The 12,038-nt window shown below is 44.3% G+C and overlaps 1 protein-coding gene across 3 annotated transcripts in view; it reads left to right on the forward strand.

Annotated features, from left to right (window-relative positions):
* Nucleotides 1-3,079, forward strand: part of LOC135909509 (decapping and exoribonuclease protein-like) — a 123,218-nt gene extending 120,139 nt beyond the window's left edge. For all 3 annotated transcript variants that reach the window (XM_065441481.2, XM_065441480.2, XM_065441482.2), the window contains one exon: nt 2,577-3,079. In XM_065441481.2, the coding sequence (XP_065297553.1) occupies nt 2,577-2,635 (59 nt within the window). In that variant the 3' untranslated portion in view covers nt 2,636-3,079. The remainder of the gene's footprint in view (nt 1-2,576) is intronic.
* The last annotated feature ends 8,959 nt before the right edge of the window (nt 3,080-12,038 follow it).

Raw genomic sequence — 12,038 nt, forward strand, 5'->3', positions numbered from 1 at the left:
AATAAGGCGTAGTTCACAAATTTTTTTCACCTCCATGCGCTACTTCCGCGACTTATGATAAGCTGGAATAAATGTTATGAATAGCATAATTTTCGCGCACAAGAAAAAGTATAAAAGACCTTTATTTGGAGCAACACGGAGTAAGCGCGAGCATAACGCGTCGCATGCTGTTTCGAGCTCCGAGATTCGCCCTCCACACTGCTATATGCGCCTGTCAAAAGTGGGTAGCGAGACTTTTGGTGAAGTAGCGTTATGCGCTCCAGATCACGCTTCGTGGCTGAGAAAGATCTTTTACATTTTTATAAGGCTGTGCCTTATTTTGTGATGCCAAGTGAAATAAATAGAGCTGCAAATGTGCCTGGCGTTTCATGTCGGCCCCCAGCTTTAAGAGGCTACGGCCGTTTGCAGCGATCAAATATCAGAAGGCCGCGAAAGCATGATGACAGCTCTAACATGAACACATAAAATCGTACGTCTGGTTTTTAGAAACAGTTGCACAGACAAGCTGTACGTAAGCCTAAAAATAGATTTGGCATTGCTGAGAAATTGGGTACCTACACTTCAGATACGCGAGTAGTTCGTCGGCTGCCACTTGTCCCGCTTGATTTTAACAGTCCACAGAAGTCGTCTTTTTTGGTCTCTAGGAAATGAAGACATTCTCCAGCCATTCTTAGCGCTGTTAGTGCACTGGGGAACGCAGCAGCCAGGCATTCTGCAAAAAGACTGCGTGAAGAATGCCGCTTTCCGTGTAGGGAAGGAGTCGGCGTGCAGGCGGGAACGGAATGCAAGAAAATGGCGGCGGTGCCCCACGAGAGCCGGTTTTGGCGGCGACGACCCCTTCCAAGAGTGGCGCCACCCTCTGCGGAGAGCGGGTGCACATCGAGGCACCCTAACTTGCTCGGCGCGGTCGGCGCGAAAAGCAGTCGGTTGCATTCGGCGCCGGACGACGTCCGAGCGCGCAGAATGCCGCCGGTTGCGTCGGCGCCAGATGCTCCTGATAGAGGGTCGTGTTTTCGCCAACGTAACGTCGCCATGACGAGAGCGCACGCGCGTTATGTCGGAGTGTATTGCCCCCTTAAGAAGCAAAACGGTGTATTCTGTGCTCAGCGTGCGTGAGTGATACATCGCCATGTTTGGGGTCAGACTCCAACAGTTGAAGCAGAAGATTACGCTACGTTTTGTTCTCTATTGCCGCAAGAGTAGAACGGGCATTCTACTTTCTCTCTCTCTGGAGGGCAGAGTAAAAATCACATTTTAATGTCCTCTTGGTGACGGTGTGAACAATGCATTTCACTCTACTCGACATTTTGCGAGAGTAAGACAACGCTTTAAAGAGTAAATCGGCTGATTCACTCCTGCGATACCCTCCCTAGTGTTTAGAGTGTAGATCTCGTAAGGGATGTACCGGTTCATTGCTCTTCACTTAATGAAACCACAAATATTTAGAGATATGTAGGCCAAGCACAAAGATGTAACCTATTTGCTCATATTTCTTGAATGCCAACATAAAAGGTGTAAGACACTCAAAATATGGTCATAAGAATACACAGTGCAAAGAAAAAAATATTTTGTAAAAATTTGAAACTACTAAAACTGAAAATTTCTCGTTGAAGTTACTTGCTGCTCTCCAAAGCAGTTCTTTAGTTCCGTCTCACGCGCAGCCAGGTAAATGTCGCAGAGTTAACTTTAACCACCAAACCGGATGCTTTGTGTTATCCGCCTTTGTATTTCAATTGTTCTATAACTTGAATAAAAGAACGCTATGAAGACGCGGACTAAAAGAGGAACATGTACGAGGGACAAGTCGCTACTTCCAACTAAATGTTTTTGGAGAAACAGGATTTCATCGGTCTGGAACGGGAGAGATTAGAAGCTTTCTACATTGCAAAGGCCGAGGGCACGTGCAAGAATTGCCCTTCAATGACGCTTACCGAAAAAGATAGCTTCTCTAATGAGATAGGGAGGTCGTGATGTCACGATGGGCCTTTCTAGGTTGTATCTATTTAAAACCTTGTTTCTTCAAAAAACATTTAGTTGGAAGTAGCGCCTTGTCCGTCGTACATGTTCCTCTTTTAGTCCGCGTCTTCATAGCGCTCATTTCTTCATGTATGCAAAACAATCTCGTCCACATAAAGCTTCTTCTTGTTCTATAACCTACGATAGCGTGAAGCATCCTTATCTCACATCTGTGAGACCTTCACTGCGCTTATGAAGCATCTCCGAATCAACGAAACGCGTGACCCCAGTGAATGACTTTAGTTATGAAGCTCTCTGGCGCCATTGAAGGTACTTTGTAAAAAGTGTGTTCTGGCCTTGAATTTTGGGCCTTCACTTTTGATCTCGAGTGATTATCTTCGGAGGTGATCATGTTACCCACATAAACGTACGCAGAGAGTCTGTTACAGGAAGGTGTGTTATAACGATATGCTGAGTGGAGAGGGTGTCACCGCTTTCGGAATACGGCGGGAATGGGTGTCTTATTTGTGTTGCGCTAGAGACGATTCTTTAGGGTGAACTTGGATGTATGTGTCGTTCTTTGGCTGCTGTCAGCAGGCTGAGTGTTTTTTAACCCGCAGGAAAGCCTACCTTTTCGAGTACGTGCCTACTTCAGGTGAAGTTGTCTGCACGCGCCTGACAGATCCCGGGAACGTTTACGGGCTGCCAGATTGGTTTCTGGAGGCGTTCGAAGGCTATTGAAGTGTCCACATCAGCTGCTGTCCTAATCGCACTTCATGCGGTGATTTCATGACAGCTGTTCTAAAGACTTTTTTTTAAAAGACAAAGGGGTTGATATTTCCTGTGTGCCCCGCAAAACGATCTTGGTGAAGATGTAGGACGGTCACACATTGCCTTATGCAAGTTCCGAAGTATCTTGTTTAGATTATGTCATTCTGGCAAAATTATTGTTGTTTTTTATCATGTTTCATAGAGCTAATGCTTTTGAATTTTAACGCCTGATGGACAGTGCTGTATAAATGTCGAAATATTTTAGGTAATTGCACTACAATGTAAACGAACGGTTAAAGAACTCAATATTCATTGACGACGCAGGCACAAAAATAAATACTTTTTGCACCTGCGTGAGTGTCATAATTTTCCTTAGTATCACGGTTGCAGCAGTGACTTGGCGGAATTGTTCGAGTATGTGGTGCGTCACACTTCTACAGTTGGCTCTCGGTTCTCGAAACGAGCGCTATTTCTAGCAACCAAAGCCTTCCTTTGCGAAGTTGCAACATCCTTAAGCAGCTGCAATACAATTAAAATAATGTTCTTAGAAAGCGGGCGCAAACGCAACCTATTTTGCAATGGCACTGCCCTTGCCCGAAACGATAATTGACGCGCCAAATTCCTTTGCCTTAGACGAACGTTTTAGAATGTGTGGTACAGCACGAAGCAGGGACAAGGGACGCAAGAAAAACGAGGACAAGCGGTTACTGCCAATTGAAATTTTATCGTCTGGTGTAAGGTGTTGTAAATAAAAAGAAGAGTTGTCAGTAAATGCTTGATCTCGTTTTTCTTGCGTCCCTTGTCCCTGCTTCGCGCTTGTACCACACATTATAAACTAGAAAACCAACTAGCCCATACCTTCACCCTTAGACGAACGTAAGAAAATCCCACACGAATTATGATAAATAATGAACCCGTAGAAGGAGCAAAAGAAATAGCGCAATTAACAAACCGAGCGATACACTCGTAGTGGCAAAAGGCTCATCTTGCGTGGCTTGCATAATAAATCTTCTGAGCTGCAAGCGGTTTATGTCCTTTGTAAGCAAAGTAGATGGTCTGGCCGGATCACATACACGCGATTTACACTGAGCTTACCCACGCTGACGTACGATTTTTCTACGCCCTGAATGTGCTATCCTTCAAGAAGTGCTAATTATGATCAGTACTAAATCCAACGCGTTTTCGTAATTATTGGAAAGAATATAGAGGGTCGATATAATTTGCAGACTTTCCAGCTTTCTCCTTGGCTACATACTCCTAATTCATTGTTTCGTGTACCTTTCTGAAACCATTTCGTTCTATGCATTGAATGAATTGAAGGAAATTTCCGATTCGCAATACCATTTATTTAGTAGATACGTTATCAATTAGTGAGAAAAATAGCAAACGACCCTGTACCTCTTCGAATTTCCGATGTGTTCTTTTTTATGCCATATTTCCCATTCTACAAATCCTTTGTACGGCGGAAGTTTCGAGGTCAAAGCCTTATAGCAGTGATTATGTGTGTTGTAGCGGTGAGGCTACCTTTCTCTACGTGAGCAGGAAGTGTTCCAAGACGTAGGGCAATAATTTGCACCGTCGCGTTTGTTGATGTGAGGTGCGGTAAGAACGACTCGAAGGCTTTAGTTGGACAGGTTGCACAGTTGGACGTATAATTAACAACTGTACTCTCGCACAGCCGCAAACATTGCACAAGTTAAGATTGTCTTCCAATGCGCGGAATCTTGCGACGCGAACACTGCAGAGTTCCCGTTTCTCGCCCGCTAACGCGTGAAGTCCGGGCGTCGCGGCATAAGGCCCAAATGAGTTTTCTCACGTGTGGTTGCAATCTTCGTGGGGACGCCGTACGCGGCGGAGACGGCTTGGCTCGGGCAGGCAGTGGCGGTGACACGGTGACAAGCCGCTGGGGTGGTGGCTCAGGATTTTTTTTTATTGCCGGAATTCCAAGACCACAGGAACCCCGCGAGCAGCGGAACCAGCCAGGCACAGGACACGGCAGGACCTTTGCTTCATTTCCCGTCACGAGGCTGCCCAGCGGCACACCCCGGCTAGCCCTCTTGGCAGTCGTTGTTGAAACCTTCTTGGCTCGTTTGATCCGCCTTCGTGCGCGCAAATTCCAGCTCACTCGTGTCTTCCGCTTCTTTATCCTGCGCCAACGCTTGAGCGTTTCCTCTTGCTATGTCGTGGCGCGTTCACTGTAACCTTTCACCACATTACTCCTCGTACAAGAAAGTTGTTTCAGTTCAAAAAACATTGCCATACAGAGTGGGCTTGCAGCAGGAGGACTCGTTGCACTCGCACATGGCGCACACAGTAACAAAAGGAAAAACAGGTGCTTGTATATAAGCAGTAAAAGAAGATATATGCACACACATATCAGCTTGAACTAAGACACTCATCTCTGGTAGTCCGCTCTAATATTGTCACTGTATTTGATGTATTCGACAGTGAAGTCAAATTCTATTATAATCAATAAGTTCGAGCGCGATACTCTGTTGTTCACATGTTTGGCGGAGTTAATGTAAGAGAGTGCTCCATGGTTCGCTTGCAGCAAGAAGCGCTTGCCATAGAAAAACACATGCAGCTTTTGGATGGTCCGGACAAGGGCGAGGCTTTCGCGTTCTATGGTAGAGTAACGTGCTTCTCTGGGCAGCAGTTTCTTACTTGCGTACGCAATCGGGTGCAGAACACCACCGTGACTTTCTAGGAGGGCCGCTCCGAGGCTTGTCGGTGACGCATCTGTACGTAGGACAAACGGTTGTCCTAAGTCTGGAGACCGACTTAGAACTCTCTGGTCAGAATGCTGACCAGAGAGTTAGCATTCTGGTTCGTCGAAGGTTTCATGGTGACGCATCTCCCAGACCAGATTATTGGGTGCATGCTTGTGGGTCAGTTGGGTGAGGGCCGCTCATCCTTTTGATTAATTTGGCACGAAACCTCGGTAATATCGGGTAAGGCCCGAAAACGAACAGACTTCTTTTTTAGTAGCTGACTGCTTAGCAATTTAAATATTCTTGAGGGTCTTGATCTGCGGGCCTAAGGTACCTTGGCCTACAATATGCCCTGAAAATCTCACGGAGGTAAAGCGAACTTCACTTTTTAGGGCTTGATGGTTATACATGCGTTTTTGACTTGCTGGAAGAAACGCCGAAGAGAGTCAATGTTGTTCCCATGTGTTGGCTGGAAATTAGATGTCGTCAAAGTAGTGGTAGATATTGGGGATATCGTCCACTACTTTTCTCATAAGCCTTGTGAAACCAACTGGAGCTCTCTTAATACCAAACCGCATTAATCGGAACGGATAGAGCCCCGACGAAGATTTGAAGGCTGTCATGCGTGTGAAGTCGCAATGCATTGGCACTTCCCAATGCCCTTTCGTAAATTCGAACTGATATAAGTACCGACACTCACCCAGCTTGGCGAACATCATGTCTATTGGTGGTGTTGGTTCGTTGTCCATCGTGACCACTCGATTTAGTTGTCTAAAATGAATGCACACGCGCCTATTGCAGTCTTTTTTCTTCGCTATCATCACGGGAGACTGGTAGGCAGATAGACATTTCAATAATTATTTGAATTAGCATTTCTTGCACTTCATCTCTGAGAGCCTTTTTGATTGCAAAAGGTACCGGATATTGCCGGACATGCACAGGCATGTCCGTTGTTAAGTGTTGGCTGGCTTTCTAAGAGGTAAGTTTTTTTCCTGGTACACGGGAGACTGGAATGAATGAAATGAATGCACACGCGCCTATTGCAGTCTTTTTTCTTCGCTATCATCACGGGAGACTGGTAGGCAGATAGACATTTCAATAATTATTTGAATTAGCATTTCTTGCACTTCATCTCTGAGAGCCTTTTTGATTGCAAAAGGTACCGGATATTGCCGGACATGCACAGGCATGTCCGTTGTAAAGTGTTGGCTGGCTTTCTAAGAGGTAAGTTTTTTTCCTGGTACGTCCGAGAATGTGTTGGGACGTAAACGACGTTTCGTTTGCTCCTCCAGTTTGCTCAGCAACCGATTCAGTGGCAATTTTTACGTCCTAGAATGTTTATTTATTTATTTATTTATTTATTTATTTATTTTCAATACTGCTGCTCTCCTTCGAGAGCGTGGCAGTTGGGCAGTACAATAATTCAGTTGTACAATGCAAAGAAATCAAAGTATAGATTATACAAAAAGTAAGAAAACGACATAAGCAGTGCAAGTTATACATAGTACTATACAAGTAAACCATGATAAGATTAAACGTAACAGTAAATAATAAAAAAGATGTAAAAGAGCAAAATGCTTTATAACAAAAGCACAGATATTACTAAGGGCTAGTAATAAAACAGAAATAGCTAAAATAAACTACGAGTGTTAGGGAATCATTATGGCTAACGAATAAGCTGTCGAAAATTAGAGTGTTTATTAAAATTTCCTAACGAATAAAGCAATCTGTGCCGGTGTCCCTGCATGCATAATAGGTACTGTTATTCACACACAGCTTTTTCTATTTATGAGATAAATTCGGAAAATGATTCAATGTTGGTGATAGCAGGATGAAGTTGGTTCCATTCTGCTATCGCGAGCGGAAAAAAAGAATACTTAAATGTGTCATTTTTGCATGTGTATTCTGTCAATGTGTGCGCATGCTTGTTACGTGTAGCTCGAGTTTCGGAGAATGAAATGTATCGGGAGGTATCTATTCTGTAGTTATTTTTTAGTAGTTGAAACAAGAATTTTAAGCGAGCGTGTTTCGCTCTTGTGGATAGCGTTCGCAAACCAGACTGGGTTAAAAGATGTGTTGGCGAGTCTGTACGTCTATATTTGTTATGGATGAACCTCACAGCTTTCCTTTGTATTGATTCTAGCTTACTTATGTTAGTCTGTGTATGCGGAAACCAGACTGTGTTAGCGTATTCGAGAACAGGCCTTACAAATGATGTGCAGGCTAGCAGCTTCGTTGACTTGGTTGCGAGCGCCAGGCTTCTTTTTAAGAAAAATAGTTTGCGCAGCGCCTTTGAGATTATATTACTGATATGGTTGTCCCATTTGAGCTCCGAGGTTAATGTAACGCCTAGATATTTGTGTTCTACAACTTTGTTAAGTGGAGTGCCAATAATTGTGTAAACAAAAATTGATGATACCGTTTTCCTGGTTACAGACATGATCGCGGACTTTTGTATGTTTATTTGCATCTGCCATTTGGAGCACCAATCAGCTATGTCAGCTAGAGAATCATTTATTTTAATATGATCATTGTAATTGTTAATTTCTCTGTATATGACGCAGTCGTCTGCGAATAGCTTTATATTGCAATTGATGTTAGCTGTGATATCGTTAATATAGAGTAAGAAAAGCAATGGTCCAAGCACAGACCCTTGGGGGACTCCGGATGTTACTGCGACTGTGTTAGAAAGAGTTTTTTCGTAAACCACAAATTGCGAGCGGTTACTTAAGAAACCTTTTATCCAAGCAGAAAGTTCTCCTATACCAAAAACCTTTTCAACTTTAGCTATTAATTTGCTGTGACATACACAGTCGAAAGCCTTGGACAAATCGAGTAGTATCAAGTCAGTTTGACCGGGGTTATTAACTGTAATAGCAAGATCGTGGACTAGTTCCGTTAGTTGGGTTACTGTCGATAGACCACTGCGAAAACCGTGTTGGTTGGGTGAGAAAAAATTAATGCGTTCTAGGAATACGGTCATGTGCTTTAAGATTATGTGTTCTAGAAGTTTACATGACGTGCTCGTTAGTGAAATTGGTCTGAAATTTGAAGGTAATGTTGTGTCACCTCCCTTGTGGATCGGGATTACCTTTGCAATTTTCCAATCATGAGGTAGTTGCGAAGTCTTAAGTGATTTCCGGAATACTAGGCCAAGATATTTACTGCACCACTCTGCATATCTTTTGAGGAAAGTATTGGGTACGTCGTCGGGGCCACTACCTTTCTTGGGGTCAAGTTTAACCAGTAGATTGAAAATACCGGCATCCGTAATATCTAGTTTATCGATTTTCGCGTGATGTTGCGTTGCAAATGGGGGAATAATGTTATCATCTGTAGTGAACACTGACCGAAAAAAATCGTTATATGCGTTAGCCTTAGCAGTTTTTTCTTCGGGAAGAGAATGTGATGTAGCATTTTTATTAGTACAAAAGTAATTCCAGAACCTCTGAGGGTTATTAACAAGAAAATTAGGTAGTGTTACATCAAAGTAGTGCTGTTTAGCACGTTTAGCTTTAAGCTTGAATTCAGCGATGGCATCCGGTAATTTCTGAATTCTGGATTCTGCTTGTACTTTCTGCTTCAGTACAATAAACGAAGGGTGGTTCCTTTCATCTTCTGGGTGTTGATAGCTAAAGCAGCTTGATGTTCACCCGACGGTAGGGGACATGTTTCGTTATAATTTTAATGCAAGTTTATATGAAAAGCACTTATTCGCGTGCCCAAGTCAACGACGTAATCAAGGCCGTCGCTTCTCTTCTCAAAGACCACCAGCGGTCCCTTTCACGTTAGAATTAACTTGTTGTCCTCGGATGCTAGCAATAATAATACTGTCTCTCACAGCAATCCGATTATAATATTGTTTTTTTGTGCAACTTTCACTTTTCGAAGTTCCTCGTGTGCGAGTTGACATGCCTGCTGCAGGCGTTTTTGCAGCTCTACTGCGTAGCCATATGGCGTTTTCGTCACCTCGCACATATCTATCCTTGACTACAGTGCCTTGAGGATGGCCCTCGGTTCTCGTATGTAAAGGCCATAAAGAAGATCAAAAGGCGAGAAGTGTAAGCTTGTCTGTGGGACTTCTTGGTAAGCAAATAGTAGTGGGGCGAAATATTGATCCTGATATTTGAGGCTTTCTTGGCATACTCGCCGAATCATTTATTTCAACATTCTGCTAAAACGCTCCAATAAGCCATTTGCCATTGAATAGTATGGCATAGTCCGCAGTTGTCTGAACGAAAGCAGCCGCCCTGAGTCTTTGCATGAGTCACGAGGTGAATTGTGTACCTCGGTAGGTGATTATTTCCCGTTGAATCCCAATGTGGGGAAACATCGTAAGCAATGCCTCCGCAATCCTATACGTGTCTATGCTTGGCAGAGCAACTGCGTCTGGGTAACATGTTGCGAAGTCGACCATGGTTAGCATGAATCGGTTGCCATTAGCGGAAGTAATAGACAGTGGTCCGTTAATATCAATAGCAATCCGCTGTAAAGTATTGATTATCGGCATGTTTTCAAGAGGTACACTTCCTACTAGAGGTTTCGGGGTGGTTATTTGACAAATATCTAGGACCGCAGAATTCTTCTGAGACCCTCCCGACCATTCTATTTGTCCCTTGCCGATCAGAGAGGATTGTTTAGTGTACTATATGCAGGACAAATTCCAGAACATCTCTCGGAACAACAAGCTGTTCCACTTCTGCTTTCGTTGTAGATTTATAACGCCGGAAGAAATTATTATTCAAGAGTATAAGTGTGATGGTGGCAGATCATGTGGTTTTGGCCATCCGAAGCAAACCGACACTTCGATCACCCTTCTACAACTTTTCTAGTGCATCGGAACTGACGTCTAGTTGGTTTTCAAGGGCTACTACACGATTATCGAAAAGTTAGCAGGTATCCTCCTTGTCGCACGGGCCACCCTCTGCACTTTCTTGTGAATGCAGCGCCGTAAGCTCCATTTTCAAATCTGTGCCTCCAGGTAACTCGAGAGAGGGGCAAGCACTATTAACATTGGCTAACACAACAGCAAACGGAGGGGAGCTCCATACATATGGCACGCATGGTTCCTTTAAAGAATGTACAGTCAATTCGACTTCAGCTTCGGGAAGGTATTGTGCGGAACTATCAAATAAAGAGACAGTGCATGTTTCTCCAAAAACACGTAGGCTGGTACGAGAGAGCGCTTTGCTACGACATTGTCGCAACCGGAAACTCGCAAAGGAGCTACCGGTTGTCCTTTGAGACACCCTTTTGCGGTCGCCATTCCTTCTTTTCTAAGTTTTGACCAAGGGCTCTATTCTGGACACGCATGGCGGCTGCACGGCCGCCATTATCCGCCATGTTTACTCTCTGATTGGCTGTCGAAAGGTCACGTGTTTTGAAATTTGTGCCGGGAAGCGGAAGTATTGCAAAATGCAATTTTGCGTTTTCATCAAGATGACGAAACGTGACGTGGAGCTGCAAATGTTATGGACTAATACATTTTTTTGGTCCTTGACAGATATATTGTGATGTTAGCGCTTCAAAAAGAATGTGAGCGGTAGCGTGCAGAAGCCAGTGCAATGCATCTGCAATTGCGCGAATATGTGGTGGCGATTCAAGATATGCGCCATGCCAGCTTGCTGATTGGCTGAAGGAATATCTCATGAGGAGCGTCACAGGAAGGGCTGTTTCGTAAACGTCATTTTGACGATGCGTGACGTTGCGCAGGGCCGCCATTGCTGAGATTTTCCGCCATAATTTTTGCTGCGACGAGCCGCGCGAATTATGCTAATGGGCAGCCATATGCAATGGCAGCCGAGAGGAATGCGTATCGCCACATTTTCCCCGTCGTTTGGCGCCACGAAAATCTTTTGTTCATAACGCGTGCTCATAGTATTTGCATCGCTCTCGGGTGGTGTTGGCATTTGTGTTTTGGGCCATCGTTTTTTAAAAGAACGCGTAAATACGAAATAATATTGGTTGAATATAGCAAACTTTCAGCAATGTTGTCCACTTTTCACTGCTGCATTTGTATTGTAATCGAGATTAATGCCTTTTCGCACAATCAAAAGTTATGACAACGGCCTTTTTCTAACTTACAAAAAGAAATGTACGCAAGGCGGCGCCTTGAAGTTTCCTCCCGCGGTGCGAGTAACCAGCGAAATGAACAAGAGATGGCAGCGCCGGCGCTTGCGTCGCTCTAGTGGATATCTCTGGCGCGCGCAACGCTATCGGTGATATTCGGCCGTTTCTAAGCCAGCCGAGTCGGGCTGAGTCACTTGCGTTTCACGAAATAGCGATAACGTGGCCTAGAACGTGCGCGCATCACCACTGGTAGTTCGCGTATGTTGTCTCAAGAAAGAAAACAAGCGCGTTGGCACGAACATGCGATGACTCATTCCATTTTCCAGGGACACGCATCCGAGCTACTGAAGCAGACGACGGCTTGTACGCAGCAGACGACGGAAGCGAGAAGCGTTTTCGACAGAATAATCATACCCTTTGAGATAGCTGCTTTATTTTTACTGCGGAGGAAAACTGTTTTGCTTTACCGATAACGCTACATTCAGTGCCTTCATTTCAGTTTCTTAGGCGAAACGTCAAGTTGGCGTCACG

This window comes from Dermacentor albipictus, chromosome 5 (genome assembly GCF_038994185.2).
Source record: "Dermacentor albipictus isolate Rhodes 1998 colony chromosome 5, USDA_Dalb.pri_finalv2, whole genome shotgun sequence".
In the NCBI taxonomy this organism is placed as follows: domain Eukaryota; kingdom Metazoa; phylum Arthropoda; class Arachnida; order Ixodida; family Ixodidae; genus Dermacentor; species Dermacentor albipictus.